At 49.4% G+C, this 20,428-nt stretch overlaps 1 protein-coding gene across 1 annotated transcript in view; it reads right to left on the bottom strand.

Moving 5' to 3' along the window:
• Window positions 1–20,428, bottom strand: part of LOC141052044 (cytochrome P450 2G1-like) — a 138,978-nt gene that overhangs the window by 91,018 nt on the left and 27,532 nt on the right. Inside the window, exon 5 of the mRNA XM_073549223.1 lies at window positions 9,684–9,860. Coding sequence (XP_073405324.1) covers window positions 9,684–9,860 — 177 coding nt within the window. The remainder of the gene's footprint in view (window positions 1–9,683; window positions 9,861–20,428) is intronic.

Genomic DNA, 20,428 nt, shown 5'->3' with positions numbered 1-20,428 from the left:
CTGCAAGGGCTGTGTGAGTGCAGCTCATGCTGTGGAGTGGGTCCTGCAGCCACGTCAGGCTGTAGGCCACCCAGTGTGATCACTGCTGCCTCATACATCTTTTATTTTTTGAGCTGCATTTTTTACATAATTTCAATCTAGTGTGCTTCCATCCGTATCCATATACGTTGGTTGCAAACACTAGTAGTAGACAGCGGAGCCTTTCTGCAGCCTTTCAGTGCTAGTGTCCACTTTGCTGCACTGTTCACGGCTGTCTGAGAGGTCTCTGACTGTGTGTGAGTGCAGCTCACGCTGAGTAGTGTGTCCTGCAGCTACGTCTGGCTGTAGGACGCTCAGCGTGCGTCAGTGCCTCACACATATTTTTATTTGAGTGCAGCTCATTTTTTCTTCTATTAGTGTGCATCCATCCGTCTCCATCTACGGTGGTTGCAAACACTATAAAGGAGTACACAGCGGAGCCTTTCTGCAGCCTGTCAGTGCCAGTGCCCACTTAGCTGCACTGTTGACGGCTGTCTGAGAGGCCTCTGACTGTGTGTGAGTGCAGCTCACACTGAGTAGAGTGTCCTGCAGCTACGTCTGGTTGTAGGACGCTCAACGTGCGTCACTGCCTCACACATATTTGTCTTTGAGTGCAGCTCATTTTTTCTTCTCCTATTAGTGTGCATCCATCCGTATCCATCAACATTGGTTGGTTGCAAACACTATATAGGAGTAGATAGAGGAGCCTTTTTTTCTGGCTTGTGCCCTGCCGGCGCAGCCAGATTAGTATTACCCAATTTTTTTGGAGCCTCATCTTTTGCATTGTAGGTTACCTGCCTGCATTGTAATAGCTCCAAAAAGTTGGTGATACTATCAGTTTCAATTCTTTGTTCACATACTTTGAGTTTGTTTCCAACAAAGAAAGCACAAAAAAAGTTCACCAAACACTACATTTTGAACTTGTGTAGGCCACATCAGCTCCTATTAAAGTCTAGTCCACACACACACACACTTCATAAAATTAGTGTTTCTTGTACCTGTAACCAGCTGTTCAGGAATAAGCACACTAAGGCCCCCCTTTGTACTTTTTTGCCTATCTTAAGCAGTCTTGCAAGATGAAGAAGGCAGGGAGTAAGGCGCGTGGGCGTGGGCGTGGAGTTTCAGCAGGGAGAGGACGTGGAGATTCTGCAGGGAGAGGACGTGGGGATTCTACAGGTAGAGGACGTGGGGATTCTGGGCCTGCTGCGGGCACCAGTGGATCAGCATCCCCCAGTTTTAGCAGGCAACAGTCCTTTATGCGCAGCTTTGTAGGACCTCAACGTACCCCACTGCTGCGGGAGGAACAAATTGAAGCCGTTGTCGGATGGATGGCAGCTAACGCATCGACTTCAATTACTTCCGCATCCTCTCAGGGTCAGAGCACCGAAGAGCAACCATCTGTCTCTTCACCACCTGCCAAAGTGCCCAGGCAGTCAGAGAGACATGGACAGGAGCCATCACAGTCTCTACTTCTGTTCTCGGAATCTGTTGGCTTGGAAAGAGGGGGCCAGCCAAGCAGCATTCCTGAATGTGAAGAAGAGGGAGTATGCAGTGATGCGCAACTTCTTTGTCCCTCTGAATCTGAAGAGGCGAGTGGGCCAGTGCCTATGGTCAGCACACCTCAGTACGCATCAGATGATGACGAGACTCAGTTGCCACTTTCTGGTGCGTACGGTGCTGGCGAGACAACCCCGGAGAAGCAGCTGTTTGAAGAGGGGAGGGAAGATGATGAGGTCCTTGACCAATCATGGCGTGAGCAACAGGAAGGTGGTGGGAGCAGCTCGGAGGAAGAGATTCCCCTACCGGCCAAAACAGGAGGCAGAGGGAGGGGGAAGACTTGGTTGCCTGTACCCTCCACTTCGGCACCCGTTAGGAGCATTCCTCCTTCCAAAGGCAAACCGGGCGCTCACAAGAGTTGCAGTGCGTGGTCCTTTTTTGACACAGTTGCAGATGACATTTGCTTTGTCAAATGCAAGCTGTGTCATCAGAGAGTCAAAAGAGGGAGAAATGTCAGCAACCTCAATACCACAAATATGTGGAAACATGTGCGCACCAAGCACGAGTTGGAGTTGCAGAGACACCCTGAAGACGTAGGCCAACGTACAGCACCACCTACCACCTCTTCAGTTCGTGTTGGGCCCTCTTCCTCCAGCTCACACACTGCTGGTTCGGCTTCCTCACAGGATCGCCAAGGAAGAACCTCTGCCACTGTTGTCCGGAGACCCTGTCAGATTACACCCATAGCAGCACGTTCCCATCCATCACAGCCATCGGTAGCACAGGCATGGGATAAAAGGCGCCCTTACTCGGCAAACCATCCCCGAGCACAGTCTCTGAATGCTGGCATTGCCAAACTTCTGGCAGTTGAAATGCTGTCATTCAGGCTGGTGGACACTGACACCTTCCGGGACTTAATGGCATTGGCAGTCCCCCAATACAACGTGCCCAGCCGCTTTTATTTCAGCAGGCGAGCCGTCCCTGCCCTGCAGAAACATGTTGAGGGCAAAATAAAACATGCGCTACTAAACGCCGTTAGTAGCAAGGTCCACCTGACCACCGATGCGTGGACCAGTAACCATGGACAGGGACGATACCTTTCCCTCACTGCCCACTGGGTCAATGTTGTGGAGCCGGGTACGGATCTGGAGAGTGGCGCTGTACGTGTTCTTCCAACGCCACGGATTGCAGGACTCCAGTCTGTACACATAGACTCCTCCTCCTACTCAAGTTCCTCAGAAACAGCAGAGCAGGAGCCTGTTACGACCGATATGAGCACAGCCGTGGCCAAACGTCAACAGGCTGTACTCAAATTAATTTCTTTGGGGAATCGAAGCCACACAGCGCAGGAGCTCTGGAATGCTATCAAGCTGGAGAGCGATGTGTGGTTTGGGCCAGCGAATCTCCAGCCGGGCTTGGTAGTGTGTGACAATGGCCGAAATCTGGTGGCAGCTCTTGGCCTAGGCAACCTCACACACATCCCATGTCTGGCACATGTTCTTAACTTGGTCGTGCAGAGCTTTCTGAGGGACTATCCGGATCTTGCTGCACTGTTGCACAAGGTCCGCATAGAGTGCGCTCACTTGCGACGTTCCAGCACGGCAAGATCGCGCCTCGCTGCTCTGCAGCGACGATTTGGCCTTCCGGAACATCGCATCATATGTGACCTACCCACCCGGTGGAATTCAACGTTACATATGTTGGAGCGGTTGTGTGAGCAGCAGGCAGCAGTCATGGAGTACCAGCTGCATCAGGCGCAAACAAGTCGCACTGTGCGCCGTTCACACTTCAGCACCATTGAGTGGGCCTCTATGAAGGACATCTGCCTCGTTTTGCGTGCCTTCGATGAATCCACGCGGATGGCGAGTGCAGATGATGCACTAGTCAGCATGACTGTCCCCCTTATCTGCCTGCTTCAACAAACACTTCAAGCACTTAGGGATGAGGTTTCAGAAGAGGTGGAGGATGAGGAGTCCCAAATGCCATCTGCTTCTGGACAGTCTGCGCTACGTGTTTCCTCACAAAGGCCTAGGCAGGGGACACTTTGTGAGGAGGATGAGGAGGAGTCGATGGAGGAGGAAGACATCTCTCCAGAGGAGGGAGGTACACAAACCTCTACTCAGTATGTACAGCGAGGGTGGGGTGATGCAGAGCAGGCCGAGGTCACGCCTCAAACAGGGGACAGCGGTTCTTTGGCAGTTGGGAGTCTGCAGCACATGGTTGATTTCATGCTGCAGTGCCTGAGAAACGACCGCCGCATCGCCCACATTCTCGTCTCGGCTGATTATTGGGTGTACACCCTCCTAGATCCTCGCTACCGGGACAGCGTACAAAGGCTCATACCAACGTTGAACCGGGAGCGTAAAATGCGGGAGTACGAAGAGTCACTGGTGCAGTCCATAATGTTTTCCATTCCACCCGACAGCATTGTTGCTAGTGCTTTACAAAGCAGCTCTGTGCGTCGAGGCAGTGGAGGAAACTCTGCACAAAGAGGGAGCAGAGGCAGCGCCGCAGCACAAGGCAAGACCACTATGGCCCAAATGTGGCAAAGTTTTGTGTGTCCACCACAATTGTCTACACCATCAGCGACGCCTCGAGTCAGCAGGAGGCAACGCTTCCGTCAGATGGTGTCAGACTACATGTCTTGCCCTGTCGCTGTACTCCCAGATGGCTCTTCCCCCTTCAAGTTTTGGGTCTCTAAGCTGGATACATGGCCAGAGCTTAGCCAGTATGCATTGGAGGTGCTGGCTTGCCCTGCTGCCAGTGTATTATCGGAACGTGTCTTTAGTGCCGCAGGTGGTGTACTAACAGACCGTCGCACGCGACTATCTTCCGATAATGTTGACCGGCTGACTTTTCTGAAAATGAACAAGGCCTGGATCTCCAAAGACTTTGCCATTCCTCTTACAGACTAAATTAGTGGTTGGCAACTGTATCCAGGTCTGCTGGTGTGTTCATTTTTCTACCACCTGAACTATAATCCCTTTGCTTCAACACAGCCAGTTGTCGCTCAGATGTGTCGTCTGCACAGAGAAACACACTAGCTCCTGTGTTAGTGGGGTTCAGTAATGCCAGCTGATCCCCTGCTGTGTGGACGGCAAAGTCACCAGCTCCATCAACATTCAAACCACTACTGATTTTTAACCGTGCCCAACTTAGGTCTCTGGCTCCACTGTCTCTACTATTTCCCCTGACCTCCAACCCCGCCATCTACATCTCTGAAGTGGCGTCAGCACAATCTACACTTGTTCCTGTGTTCCTGTGGCTCAGTCCCATCAGTTTATCCCCTGATGTGTGTCCGGCAAGGTCTCCTGCTCTGTCCACATTCCCATAACCAGTAGTGGGAATGAGGACAGAGCTGGCGAACTTGCCGGACAAACATCAGGGGATCAACTGACGGGACTGAGCACCAGTAACACAGGAACAAGTGTAGATTGTGCTGACGCCACTTCAGAGATGTAGCTGGCGGGGTTGGAGGCCAGGGTAAATAGTAGAGACAGTGGAGCCAGAGGCCTAAGTGGAGCATGGTTAGAATCAGTAGTAGTCCACAACCTCCATAAAAACCGCTGCCCATTGGCCTCTGCATGCGGCATGCGTAATCCTGGGCTCCAACAGCTTCAGTTGGTGTTCAGAAGTGTCGTCTCCACAGAGCCAAACACATTCGTTAGAGTGTTAGTGGGGTTCAGCACTGCCAGCTGTTCCCCTGCTGTGGAGATGGCAAGTCTCCTGCTGCCTTCACCTGCCAAAATCCAGTAGGCCCCAGCCTGCTCCTCGCCTAATCCTGGGCTCCAACAGCGTCAGTTGGTGTTCAGAAGTGTCGTCTCCACAGAGCCAAACACCTTCGTTAGAGTGTTAGTGGGGTTCAGCACTGCCAGCTGTTCCCCTGCTGTGGAGATGGCAGTCTCTCCTGCTGTCTCCGCATTACAAAGACAATAGGCCTCTGCCTACACCCTCCTATTTCCTGGGCTTCAACACAGCCAGTTGTAGTTCGGAAGTGCCGTCCACACGGAAAGAGATACTTGCTCCCGTGTCTCAGTGGGGTTCAGTAACGTCAGCTGATCCCCTGCTGTGTGGATGGCAGTCTCTCCTGCTGTCACCTCAATCAAAAGACAGTAGGCCTCTGCCTACACCCTCCTATTTCCTGGGCTTCAACACAGCCAGTTGTAGTTCGGAAGTGCCGTCCACACGGAAAGAGATACTTGCTCCCGTGTCTCAGTGGGGTTCAGTAATGTCAGCTGATCCCCTGCTGTGTGGATGGCAAAGTCTCCTGCTGCCTACACAGTCGTACCACTACTGATTTTTAACCGTGCTCCAATTAGGCCTGTGGCTCCACTGTCTCTCGTATTTCCCCTGTCCTCCAACCCTGCCAGTTACAGCTCCGAAGTGGCGTCTGCACAATCCACACTTGTTCCTGTGTTACAGGTGTTCAGTCCGGTCAGTTAATCCCCTGATGTGTGTCCGGCAATGTCGCCTGCTCTGTCCACATTCCCATTATGGGAATGTGGACAGAGCAGGCGACATTGCCGGACACACATCAGGGGATTAACTGACCGGACTGAACACCTGTAACACAGGAACAAGTGTGGATTGTGCAGACGCCACTTCGGAGCTGTAACTGGCGGGGTTGGAGGACAGGGGAAATACGAAAATCAGTGAAGCCACAGGCCTAAGTGGAGCTTGGTTCAAATTAGTAGTCTACAACCGATCTTAAAATTTCTTCAATGCAGCCTCAGCCTGCTCCGTGCTTGTCCCTGGGCTTCAACACAGCCAGTTGTTGCTCGGAAGTGCCGTCTTCACAGAGTAAAACACTAGCTCCTGTGTTTGTGGGGTTCAGTAACGTCAGCTGTTCCCCTGCTGTTTTGATGGCAATCTGTCCTGCTGCCTCCCAATTGACAGCACATCAGGCCTCAGCCTGCTAAGTGCTTGTCCTGGGCTCCAACATCGCCAGTTGCTGCTCATAACTGACTTTGGCACGTGTACTCCCTCCTGCCCAGCTTGGTTCCAGCCCTGCCTGCTGTTTCCGGGAAGTGTCAATGTCAGTTTGCCACCCCAAGTTGCCATGTCGTGTTGCGGTTGGGTTAGCCGAGGCTAGGGTGCCAGCAGTTTAGGTGCTTCCTATGTGGACTGCGGGTTCTGGTAAGAAAGGTTTGTTCCATAGTGCCAGTAGGACAAGCACCCCCTGTAGGACTGTGTGATTCGGTAACAGCGGCCAGCTTGCGGCATGCCAACTTTGCTTTTCAGGGGTAACTTCTGATACCCCTCCGGGTTCCAGCACCGTCAGCTGGTTCTCATCAGAGCCTTTGGCCTAGGTGCCTCCATCTCGGTATCCGAGTTCCGGCAACGTCTGCTGGTCCTTGGTAGTGCTTTGTAGCACAGGTACCTCCTGCTTAGTAACCGGGTTCCAGCACCGTCAGCTGGTCCTCGGTTGTGCCATTGGCTCTTATTCCTTCTGCTGCCCCTCCGGGTGCCAGCACTGTCAGCTGGTCCTCGCTATTTCCATTTGCTCTTGCAGCTTATGCTACCCCTCCGGGTTCCAGCACCGTCAGCTGGTTCTCGTCAGAGCCTTTGGCCTAGGTGCCTCCATCTCGGTATCCGAGTTCCGGCAACGTCTGCTGGTCCTTGGTAGTGCTTTGTAGCACAGGTACCTCCTGCTTAGTAACCGGGTTCCAGCACCGTCAGCTGGTCCTCGGTAGTGCCATTGGCTCTTGTTCCTTCTGCTGCCCCTCCGGGTGCCAGTACCGTCAGCTGGTTCAAGAGGACAAAGAACAGGAAGACAACCACCAAGATGCAGAACAACAAGAGAGAGAAGACAAAGAAGCATAAAAAAAACAAAGCAGAAGAACATTAAGCATAAGACTAATACTCTGAGCAAATGATATTATCTTATTTATAAGCAGAAGAAGACTAAGCAGTGTATGGGGGTGAGTCCGTTCCTCCTCGTGGTGCCCCTGGAAAAGGCCTGCTGCTGCAGGCCAAACTGAACGCGGACAAATCCTGTTGTAAATCTTTTGTGACAGGCAGAACGGAAGGTGTAAACTTCTAACTTTTCTAGATAACAACTACAGGAATGCCTGACACAAACAAGAATATGATGAAGAAGAATAGGAAGAAGATGAATAAGCTGAATATGTAGAATAATAATTGTTGAATAAGAAGAATATGAAGAATGTAAGAAAAGGAAGAAGAAGAAGAAGAAGAAGAAGAAGAAGAAGAAGAAGAAGAAGAAGAAGAAGAAGAATGTAAAAAAAGGAAGTAGAAGAAGAATGTAAAAAAAGGAAGTAGAAGAAGAAGAAGAAGAAGAATGTAAAAAAAGGAAGTAGAAGAAGAAGAAGAAGGTAAAAAAAGGAAGTAGAAGAAGAAGAAGAAGAAGAATGTAAAAAAAGGAAGTAGAAGAAGAAGACATACATGTCTGGCAAAATATAAATGAGGCTAACATAGTCAATATCTTTGTAACTCCTAACATCTTTAAAAAAAAAGTTTAATTCCTGCTATTCCATTTGATTGGGCTAAACCTCTATGGCTTTATTGTCTCCTCCACCTCCCACAATACATTCTACATTATTCTTAGTTGTTTTTCTTCATGTAGAATTAACCTACAAGGAAAGAAAGGGTTTTTTTTAATTCGGATATTTTGGCCCCATTGACTTGCATTGGTTCCCGGTATCGGAATCGGCGATACCGATACTTTTTTTAAAGATCGGCCGATCCATTCCGATCCGATATTTTCAAGTATCGGCTGGTATCGCTCAACTCTAATAATGAGTCATTCAGCGGTTCACAAGCATCCATCATCACACACATCTCTACCAATTACAGTGTATATTAGCGCATGATCGTGCATCCATGCGATTCTGCCCAATGGGAGCAGCAATAGGACCTAAGCATGTGACCTCAGACCTCCAATGATTTGACTTCCCACAGGCTTGCTCAGTGGGCCGAAAGAATGACTTAGTCCCAAGGGCTGCTCGCTGCTGGCTATTGCAGGTTACAATAGCTGAACCCTGATTGGCAGCAGTAACCAAGCCAACAGTAGTAAACTGAACAAGACGCCGGGAACGACGTCTCTGCTGAGAAGGCTCCTCTGCGGCCGGAGAGGAATGGGAGACCGCAGAATGCAAGGATCGGGATTCCTCCCGTGCAGAGGCAGGAACCCGACGCCTAACACCCCCCCCTTGGTTAGAGCAATGGGACATTCTCTCTCCCCTGCTGTAAAGACTGTGTGATTTCTTCTGCCCGCACTGGAGAGGGGAGGGGCTGATTTTCTGTGTGTGAGATGAGAGCCAAGATTTCTGCAGGAAGCCGACATGTCTGCCTGGAGCTGTGAGGAAAAGAACGTTTAGTCTGAGACTGACTTTGTATACTATTCTGGGGATAACAAGATGGCTTTTCTTTGTTGACGTGAGGAAGAAAAGACAAGAAAGGAATCCAGAGGGAATCCACCGTTTCTAGGAGCATCACTGGACCTGCCAACACGGAAAAGACCACATTGCACAGAGCTTCCAGGAAGAAGTGCGCACCATCTTGCAAAGCTGCAGGGGCCCCGGGATTGGACTGAGATACCATCGCTACTGTGAGTGTTAACCTCTTCTGTACACATGCTAGGGTTTAGGATAGGCTGCAATAGATAGAACTCGGCAGCCATGTGGCCTGGTTAGCAAAGGCCAGATAGGTCATAGTTAGTGTAGCATCATACATGACTTTACTGTGTTGTCTTGCCAGTTGGATAAATACACTGAACTGTTATAGTTGGTGCTCCGTGCTGTTTGACGGCCCAGCTAGAGAATATTATCCTTGTAAATTGTCTGTTTCCATAGCATACCCCTGTTTCTGCATTTTCCTAAACACTGCATTCCTTGCCTGTAAATAAATTAACCCTTTGTTGCTTGCACCTCATCTTGTGTACCGTAGTCTCCCTGCATTGTGGTGGTCCCCCGGCCATCGCTTCATCAGGTCACTACCCTTATCTTGGACCTCAAAGCATTTCCTTGATCTCTCTGTATGATAGGTAAGTCAGTACTATAAATTGGACTATCGTTGACCAGATAAGTTTCAATTAGCAGTATATCCCATATCTATCTTTTCTAACCTATTATAATATAATTCTTTACATATGACTTCTCAAAAAACATAAAAATTGAATTTACAGTCATGTTCAGGTATTCACTTACTTGCTTCATGCGGAGAAGAAAGCAATCAATATAATCTCGTGGGCAAGCTGGAACCAGTGTTTTTTGGTGGCTTCTAACTATTTCTTTCAGAGCATCTTCAAGAGGTTTGAGAAGACTAAATATTTTTTGGTGTGGCCCAGGTAAATAACACATGATTCCAGGAAAGATATCATACAACTGCAATGAAGAAATAAAAAACAAATAATTGCAGATGAAATATGTAGAACCCAAGATAGCTTTAACTGTTCACTTATAAAAATTTGGCTAGCCTTCTATGTACTTTACAATGAGTGGGATTTCATGGACAGACATTGCACAAACCATCTTGTTCAGCAGGATCCAGGACCAACCTGGCTGTCATGGTCGCGTGTGTCAGGACGCAGATGTTTCCGCAAGGCGGACCCATAATACACGTGACCCTGGATACACCGCCTCCAGTGGGGCGCATTTAAATAATAAAACGTGCAGGTGGATACGCCGCCTCCACCTGGCGAATTTAGGTATTACACGTTATACATACAATATCTGGAAACACCGCCTCCAGTAAGGCGCATTTAAATAATAAAGGGGGGAACCTGGGTAACTTTAACAATGGTGGGCCCTGCAATAGGGACTGGGGAAATGGAGACCTCCTAAGCTCCCCTGAGCCAGAGTCCCTGCACTCCTTACATTCCCTAAACAGGCTCCGCACCTGTCGCCGCACGCGTACCTTAACGCCCTTGCTCACCCTGACCCTAAACCCTCACTAGGGAATGGGTCGGTGCGGAGACTAATCCCACCACTGCACTAATAACACACATGAGGAAAGAGACAATACAGGGGAAACACCACTTAGCTTTGCTCTGTTGCGTGCGCTCCTAGCAACAGAGCCCTCCACCTGAGTGCATCTTCTCCTCCACCTGGATCCATCGCCATAACTGGATCCTTCACCTTAGTGCAGCCTTGGAGCAGAGTCCAACACCAGTTGCAGCTGCTTAGAACCAGAGTCCCAAGGAAGTGTTCAGCTTCTGCCACGAAGTCAAGCATGCTTGAGTCCAGCTCAGCAACCAAGTTCCACATGGTGAGTGCCACTCTCCATAGTAGCCACTCCACCAGCCCATGCAGACACTTCCCGCTGACACCATCACTGCGACTCCACCACGCCATGCCAGCCCTTCGTCCAGACACCATAGCTGACACTCTTCCCCCCGGCTAAGCTGCGCAGGACTCCTCACCAGCTCCATCCTTCCTCCAGGCTCTCCAAAAACAGAGTGAACACAAACTCACAATAGCACAGGCAGTGATTGCACACCTCTAGCACACCTTTATAGGGTGAAACACCTGATACATGATTAAGTGCACAAAACCTAAAGTGCAATATCAAAACCACCACCGGGGACAGTCAAAACACCTTTGAACTTAACCAAAGTAAAAAAAGTTCACTTTGTGCTTTTAATACCGCCAGATCCAACACTGGATCATGACAGTACCCCCTCCTTAATGAGGGGCCTCCGGACCCTCAAGACCACCCCTCATTAGGGAAACACCTACAGCGGGGACGCCCAGATCCTGAGTTCACCCCACCATTCCCTGACACTTCACTTTTATGACAAACGCACCGCTGGTATTGGCAATACATGTTCATTTTGGAGGCACCACTCATCTCCACAGCGCCGACCTGGGGAACGAGATTATTTATGTGTATGTATGCTAAGAGCTGATCAGACTCCACAACACATTTCCAAGATGTTTTTTGGTGGCACCCATACATGCTCGTTCACACACAGGTCCGGACCTGAACATTTATTGCACACATACATATGTCATAACTTCGTGAACTCACTCTGGACTCAGAGGCGTCCCCCTGTGTCACCACACTCACACCCCCACTATTCACCAAGGGACACCACCCTCCAACCCTTTCACCATGAGGACTGCGCCTCCTAGGGTTGGTTAATGGCGAGGGTAGAGATTTGTCCCTACTCCCCCGCAGCACACCTGCTGCACACACCAGGAGGAGAAGGGGACCGGAAAATGGAGGAAATATACTCTCGCTGGTCACCTCCACGCGACCAGGAGGGCGGCTTCTTCGATGGTATGAAGATTTGGCGTAAAACCCCGCGGACTCACACCAGTCAGCTCACCACAGGGGCGTACCCCTTCACCTCGGGGAATACCAGGCAGCTCCGTGGGGCACCATTCCTCCCACCTGCCTGGGTGCGCCCGCCTGCATGAACCAGTCCTGCTCCCCAGCAGCGACTCTAGGGGGTTTTAGTACCAGAGCCGCAGGAATATGGAGGAAAATATATGTACTCGCTGGTCGCCTCCACACGACCAGGAGGGGCGGCATCGAAGATTTGGCATGAGCCCCGCGGACTATACACCAATCTGCTCCCTACAGGGACGTACCCCTTCACCTCGGGGAATACCAGGCAGCTCCGTGGGGCACCATTCCTCCCACCTGCCAGGGTGCGTCCCCTGTAAGAGCAAGTCCCGCTCCCCAGCAGCGACTACACACCTAGTCTGCTCACCACAGGGATGTACCCCTTCACCTCGGGGAATACCAGGCAGCACCGTGGGGCACCATTCCTCCCACCTGCCTGGGTACCTCCCAGTGCGAGAGCAAGTCCCGCTCCCCAGCAGCGACTCTAGGGGCTTTTGCCAGACCGCAGCCGCCTTTTTTTTTTTCTCTGGTTATCTGAGCAGAGACCCCAGACCGTGATAACTGCTGCTGCAGCGGCTCTAACACACCATGCCGCTCCCCACTCTCCTCAGTGAGGCCCGGCAGCAATTACTCAGCGGTCTCCACATTGCCAAAGCTCACCAGAAAAAAAAAAACTGTATGGCCTGTGATAATGTCATGGTCGCGTGTGTCAGGACGCAGATGTTTCCGCAAGGCGGACCCATAACACACGTGACCCTGGATACACCGCCTCCAGTGGGGCGCATTTAAATAATAAAACGTGCAGGTGGATACGCCGCCTCCACCTGGCGAATTTAGGTATTACACGTTATACATACAATATCTGGAAACACCGCCTCCAGTAAGGCACATTTAAATAATAAAGGGGGGAACCTGGGTAACTTTAACAATGGTGGGGCCTGCAATAGGGACTGGGGAAATGGAGACCTCCTAAGCTCCCCTGAGCCAGAGTCCCTGCACTCCTTACATTCCCTAAACAGGCTCCGCACCTGTCGCCGCACGCGTACCTTAATGCCCTTGCTCACCCTGACCCTAAACCCTCACTAGGGAATGGGTCGGTGCGGAGACTAATCCCACCACTGCACTAATAACACACATGAGGAAAGAGACAATACAGGGGAAACACCACTTAGCTTTGCTCTGTTGCGTGCGCTCCTAGCAACAGAGCCCTCCACCTGAGTGCATCTTCTCCTCCACCTGGATCCATCACCATAACAGGATCCTTCACCTTAGTGCAGCCTTGGAGCAGAGTCCAACACCAGTTGCAGCTGCTTAGAACCAGAGTCCCAAGGAAGTGTTCAGCTTCTGCCACGAAGTCATGCATGCTTGAGTCCAGCTCAGCAACCAAGTCCCACATGGTGAGTGCCACTCTCCATAGTAGCCACTCCACCAGCCCATGCAGACACTTCCCGCTGACACCATCACTGCGACTCCACCACGCCATGCCAGCCCTTCGTCCAGACACCATAGCTGACACTCTTCCCCCCTGGCTAAGCTGCGCAGGACTCCTCACCAGCTCCATCCTTCCTCCAGGCTCTCCAAAAGCAGAGTGAACACAAACTCACAATAGCACAGGCAGTGATTGCACACCTCTAGCACACCTTTATAGGGTGAAACACCTGATACATGATTAAGTGCACAAAACCTAAAGTGCAATATCAAAACCACCACCGGGGACAGTCAAAACACCTTTGAACTTAACCAAAGTAAAAAAAGTTCACTTTGTGCTTTTAATACCGCCAGATCCAACACTGGATCATGACACTGGCCTTTGACATATACAGGGATCCATCCACATTTATAAAGTAGCTTCCAGGCGGGGTGAGCGAGTTGAAGAAAATATTTAAAAAGCCAGGTCAGAATCAGAGAGATTGGAAGTACAAAAAATCAACCAATAGCCAGTGCAATAAAAATGAGTCTGAGAACCGGAGGCCAGGCAGTAACAATAGGAAGAGATAAAAGTCAGACAGTCCTGGGTCAATCCAATATGGCATCCAGAGGTTAATTAAATATACTGTTAGTAAAGAAGCCAGGTCAGAATCACAGAAGATAAGCCCATTATAGAAACTGGAGGTTTAAATAAGGCATCCTAAAAGTTAATTGGTCATTGAACCTGCCATATTTCACTTATTGAACCCATTACTTGGCTAACTATTCCTCAAGAAGCCCCTGTAAATTATATTAGTTAGGGTGGTTTCACATTAGCGCTTTTTAAGCGCACGCACGGCCGGGGGTAGCTCCGCCCCCGAGCCGGCTCTCTGCCCGGCGTGCCCGCCCCTTGCTTGTAGCGCCGCCTCCTAGCGCACAGCGGCGCCTGCGATCGGCGCACCCTATCTTTAGCATAGGGTGCGCAGATCGTGCGCAGGCAGTGCGCAAGTTGAGCTTTGACCTGCGCTGCGCACTTTTGACGGTGCGCCGTGCGCGCCAAAATCAAACTTTGCAGATTTTGGCGCGCACGGCGCACCGTCAAAAGTGCGCAGCGCAGGTCAAAGCGCAACTAGCGCACGGCCTGCGCACGATCTGCGCGCCCTATGCTAAAGATAGGGTGCGCCGATCGCAGGCGCCGCTGTGCGCTAGGAGGCGGCACTACAAGCAAGGGGCGGGCACGCCGGGCAGAGAGCCGGCTCGGGGGCGGAGCTACCCCCGGCCGTGCGTGCGCTTAAAAAGCGCTAATGTGAAACCACCCATACCTGTTATCGTCGAGGTAATCAAAATCCATAAAGCCATTTCTTAAGAAAGAAAGTGTCACCTTCACATTGAGGATTGCAGCATGGCTTAAAGGGGTTGTCCTCTACTAGGACAACCCCTTCTTGATCTAAATGTGTGGCAACTCTTAAATAAAAAAAGCTTATACTCACTTCCTATGCGGGTGCCATTCCAATGATGTCAGCACTCGCGTTCCTGGGGCTCTTGTGCGGTTGTTATGACAGGTGAGCCTTGTGCCCAATCAGTGCTGTCGTCACTGTCTCCGCCTTTGTAGAAATTAACCATCAAGAGGTAGTGAGAGAGCAGACGCAGCCCTGACTTCGCCTGGAATGGTGCAGGAGGGGAGTATAAGCTGTTTAATTCTATCAGGGCCAAGCGTGGGGTAAGAGAAGGGGATGTTCAATTAGTGGACAACTTCTTTAACTATGAATTAAAGGAAACAAGGGTTTGCACTTCATTGCAATCCTTATTCTGCAAACAACCTCTCCATTAAAAATATATACTTTATTAATACCTTTATTAAAAAGGAACTATGGCTGGTTTCACATTTGCGTTTTTTAGCGCTGGAAAAAAACGCATACCTGCGCATGCGTTTTTTCCCCTATATTTAACATGGGTGCGCATACCTGCGCGCTGGTAAGCGCATGTATGCGATTTTCATGCGCTGCGTTTTTTTGGGGTGTGCGTTGGTATTTTCCAGAAGCAGCATGTTGCATTTTTTGGCCCTTGAAAAAAGCGCATGCGCACGTATGCGCACGTTTTGCGCTAAAAATGGCCATTATAGCCTATGGATGCGCATACGTGCGCACTGGCATGCGCAGGTATGCGTTTTTTTAGCGCTGCGTTTTTTTGGTGGTGTCCACTTGTTGTCCTAGTTATAATCTTCTAAAGTCAAAAAAAAAAAGTCTATATAAAGGAGGTGCCTGCCAAAACTCTGCCACTACTACACTGACAGATTGAAGAGCAGACAGTCAACCAAGAACCCATTATATCAGCGAAGAATGTGAGTATATTACATTATATGCCTGTCCTTTTAAATTATGTATGTACTAATGATTTTTATTATTTTTACATGCAGTATGTCTTCAGAATCAGAGTATTCCCCATCGCGGCAGGAATTGGCGCAAGCAGACCGTGAGGTGATTATTTTTGTGCATCTGGTAAGTATATCTGCTGCTTCTCCAAATCTCTTACGTTTTTTTCAACTTTTTTAAGACATCGTCATCATCCTCTTCTGTGGACGGAACTAGTGAGGGCGAAGAGCAGGAGCAGCGAAGCCAAGTCCCGGTGGTGATACGGAATGTAAGTATCAAATGATTTGTAATGTTCTTTATTTTTTATCTTCTATTTTTACTCTTTTTTATGTTTCTTTTTTTGTAACTTTTTATTCAATTTAAATTGGATTATTCTAAAATTATTCTGTTTTGTCTAGGTTCCACAACGAGATGAAGACGTGTACCTGGATAATGAGCAGCTCATCAGCCTGGTCCAGGAGCGTTCGCCGTTGTGGGACAGCCGTGACCGGCTGCACAAGGACATTGTGGTGACCCGGCGGCTATGGAATGAGGTGGCCGCAGCGTTGATGGATGGCTGGGACAGCGCCACAGCATCCTCCAAAAAGGCGTTTAGTGAGTATTTCCCTGCTCTGTATTGTGCCGCAGTGACTGTTGTCCTTGATGGCACTGTTGGGTTTCGTGCTAGGCATATTCTAGCAGGAAACCCAACAGTGTCATCGGGGTCTACAGTGACTGCTTTGAGTATTGTATTGCTACATTGTGCCGCAGTGACTGTTGTCCTTGACGGCACTGTTGGGTTTCGTGCTAGGTGTATTCTATCAGGAAACCCAACAGTGTCATCGGGGTCTACAGTGACTGCTTTGAGTATTGTATTGCTACATTGTGCCGCAGTGACTGTTGTCCTTGATGGCACTGTTGGGTTTCGTGCTAGGCATATTCTAGCAGGAAACCCAACAGTGTCATCGGGGTCTACAGTGACTGCTTTGAGTATTGTATTGCTACATTGTGCCGCAGTGACTGTTGTCCTTGACGGCACTGTTGGGTTTTGTGCTAGGTGTATTCTATCAGGAAACCCAACAGTGTCATCGGGGTCTACAGTGACTGCTTTGAGTATTGTATTGCTACATTGTGCCGCAGTGACTGTTGTCCTTGATGGCACTGTTGGGTTTCGTGCTAGGCATATTCTAGCAGGAAACCCAACAGTGTCATCGGGGTCTACAGTGACTGCTTTGAGTATTGTATTGCTACATTGTGCCGCAGTGACTGTTGTCCTTGACGGCACTGTTGGGTTTCGTGCTAGGTGTATTCTATCAGGAAACCCAACAGTGTCATCGGGGTCTACAGTGACTGCTTTGAGTATTGTATTGCTACATTGTGCCGCAGTGACTGTTGTCCTTGACGGCACTGTTGGGTTTCGTGCTAGGTGTATTCTAGCAGGAAACCCAACAGTGTCATCGGGGTCTACAGTGACTGCTTTGAGTATTGTATTGCTACATTGTGCCGCAGTGACTGTTGTCCTTGACGGCACTGTTGGGTTTCATGCTAGGTGTATTCTATCAGGAAACCCAACAGTGTCATCGGGGTCTACAGTGACTGCTTTGAGTATTGTATTGCTACATTGTGCCGCAGTGACTGTTGTCCTTGATGGCACTGTTGGGTTTCGTGCTAGGCATATTCTAGCAGGAAACCCAACAGTGTCATCGGGGTCTACAGTGACTGCTTTGAGTATTGTATTGCTACATTGTGCCGCAGTGACTGTTGTCCTTGACGGCACTGTTGGGTTTCGTGCTAGGTGTATTCTATCAGGAAACCCAACAGTGTCATCGGGGTCTACAGTGACTGCTTTGAGTATTGTATTGCTACATTGTGCCGCAGTGACTGTTGTCCTTGACGGCACTGTTGGGTTTCGTGCTAGGTGTATTCTAGCAGGAAACCCAACAGTGTCATCGGGGTCTACAGTGACTGCTTTGAGTATTGTATTGCTACATTGTGCCGCAGTGACTGTTGTCCTTGACGGCACTGTTGGGTTTCGTGCTAGGTGTATTCTATCAGGAAACCCAACAGTGTCATCGGGGTCTACAGTGACTGCTTTGAGTATTGTATTGCTACATTGTGCCGCAGTGACTGTTGTCCTTGACGGCACTGTTTTTTTTTTATCAACAGTGGACAAAGTCCGAACACGTTGGCGTTCGATCAAGGACCGCTTCGACAGTGATGTTCGTGCTGAGGGCCAGGTTCGCAGTGGATCTGCGTCAAGGACCAGAACTAGATACCGTCACTATCACGCGTTGCAGTTCCTAAGACCGGTCCTTGCCACGAGATCGTAAGTATTATAAATTTTGGGTTTTTATTTTTATTAATCTGTGTTTTTCTAATCCACAGCTGATGCTTCTTGTAAAGGCATGGTAGTAATGATTTTCCTTTCTTCAACAGCACCTGGAGCAGCACCCTGCAACCTGGCCCTGGAGCGGTCCTTCCTCGGACGTCCTCTGACCCGTCCCAGCCATCCGACAGCCAGGAAGCACCTTGCAGGTCAACCACACACACAGCTGGTGACCAGGAAGCTGGGCCATCAGGTGTTCCCCTGTCCCAGGTCTCTGCCACTGGTTATGCGGGCACTACCCGCCAGCGGCAGAGGGCCTTGGACAGGAATGTCTTGCCCGAGTTTATGCATTTGAGCGAGACATTTAATTCCAGCCTCAAGTCACTGTCCGACAGAGTTGAAAGCGGTTTTGCACTCATGGAACGTGGTTTTAACCACTTTGAACACCGCTTCAATTCTGTAGAACAGCGCCTTGACCGTCTGGAGGCCGACCTCAACAGACCAGCACACCATTTTTTTAGTAAGATTGAAAAGGGCATGGCTGAACACCTTAGTCCTGATCAACAACTGAATGTGCTGCAGGCCTGCAACAATGCTTTCTTGCAGGCTATGCAGCATAATCGGTACGGTCAGCAGTCAGTGGTGTCCTTTCCACCTGTGCCACCATTGACTCGCTTCACCTCACTACCGACTTGTGCTGCATACCACTGCACGGACACCTCTATTCAAAGCCAGGACACCCACCGTTACACCACCACAAGTCTGAGTGCAGCTGGTCACTTCACCGACACCACCATGGCAAGCGCTGCTCCTGTCTGGAGCACCACCGCCACTCCCATGCATGCGTGGAGCTCAGCCACCACTAGGCAAACATGGAACAGCCCTGCCGCTACAACAACATGTAGTAGCCCTGCCACCACCACTCTGCAAACCTGGACCATCACTGCCGCCACCAGTCCTCCTGCAAGGACGAGCACTGACAACGAAGAGCAGCAGCAGCAGCCACCTCAGCAGCAGCAGCCACCTCAGCAGCAGCAGCCACCTCAGCAGCAGCCACCTCAGCAGCAGCAGCAACCACCTCAGCAGCAGCAACCACCTCAGCAGCAGCAGCCACCTCAGCAGCAGCAACCACCTCAGCAGCAGCAGCCACCTCAGCAGCAGCCGCCACCTCAGCAGCAGCCGCCACCTCAGCAGCAGCAGCCGCCACCTCAGCAGCAGCAGCAGCCACACCTGCAGACGGGGGACCTACACTCAATATTTGCCCCTAGTTCAAGGCGAAATCTATCAAGGCGGGCATTGGGCCAAAGTCGGTCCAGGCACACAAGCCTACGGCGACATGCCATTACAACTAATGTACCTGAACAGATTTCCTCTCCTCCAAGTGTTCCTAGTTTAATTCCCTTAACTGGACTACCTTCCCCCACAAGTTTTGTTGCCCCTTCCCCTCAAACACCTTCAACAGCAAGTGTTGCATATTCCCTGCACACACCCAAATTGAAACCATCTGCCCCCAAACGCCGGAAAAAATAATTTTTTGGTTTATTTTTGTGATAAAAAATAAATTTACATTTGTGGTTCACCATTACTAAGTTTCATTAATGTTGTTTGCGCCGCTCACACACACTGATGGGTAAATACATGTTAAAAACCAACCCAAGGCCTAGTATAGTCATATGTGAAATAATACACGGACTAGTATAGTCATACCAAGGCCTAGTGTAATAACTCGAGTTTTACCAACTTGGATCTGGTTTCATGAAAAACAAACTGTTGAAACTTGTCTTAAAAATAATTTTCTTTCTATTTTCACCAGTTTTTTTTTTGTGAAACAAGATGCTAGTTGTTAAAAATCGAGTTATTACAGTAGGCCTTGGTATGACTATACTAGGCCGTGGTATTTCACATATGACTATACTAGTAGGCCCAAGGCCTACTATACTCATATTTGAAATACCACGGCCTAGTATAGTCATTCCAAGGCCTAGTGTAATAACTCTAGTTTTACCAACTAGAATCTGGTTTCATGAAAAACAAACTGTTGAAACTTGTCTTAAAAATAAAGTTTCTTTCTAGTTTCACCAGTTTGTTTTTTGTGAAACAAGATGCTAGTTGTTAAAAATCGAGTTATTACAGTAGGCCTTGGTATGACTATACTAGGCCGTGGTATTTCACATATTACTATACTACTAGCCCAAGGCCTACTATACTCATATTTGAAATACCACGGCCTAGTATAGTCATTCCAAGGCCTAGTGTAATAACTCTAGTTTTACCAAATAGAATCTGGTTTCATGAAAAACAAACTGTTGAAACTTGTCTTAAAAATAAAGTTTCTTTCTAGTTTCACCAGTTTGTTTTTTGTGAAACAAGATGCTAGTTGTTAAAAATCGAGTTATTACAGTAGGCCTTGGTATGACTATACTAGGCCGTGGTATTTCACATATTACTATACTACTAGCCCAAGGCCTACTATACTCATATTTGAAATACCACGGCCTAGTGTAGTCATTACAAGGCC

This window comes from Dendrobates tinctorius, unplaced genomic scaffold (assembly GCF_039654945.1).
Source record: "Dendrobates tinctorius isolate UK_male_01 unplaced genomic scaffold, ASM3965494v1 ptg000158l, whole genome shotgun sequence".
In the NCBI taxonomy this organism is placed as follows: domain Eukaryota; kingdom Metazoa; phylum Chordata; class Amphibia; order Anura; family Dendrobatidae; genus Dendrobates; species Dendrobates tinctorius.
This window is presented reverse-complemented; position numbering and strand designations above follow the sequence as displayed.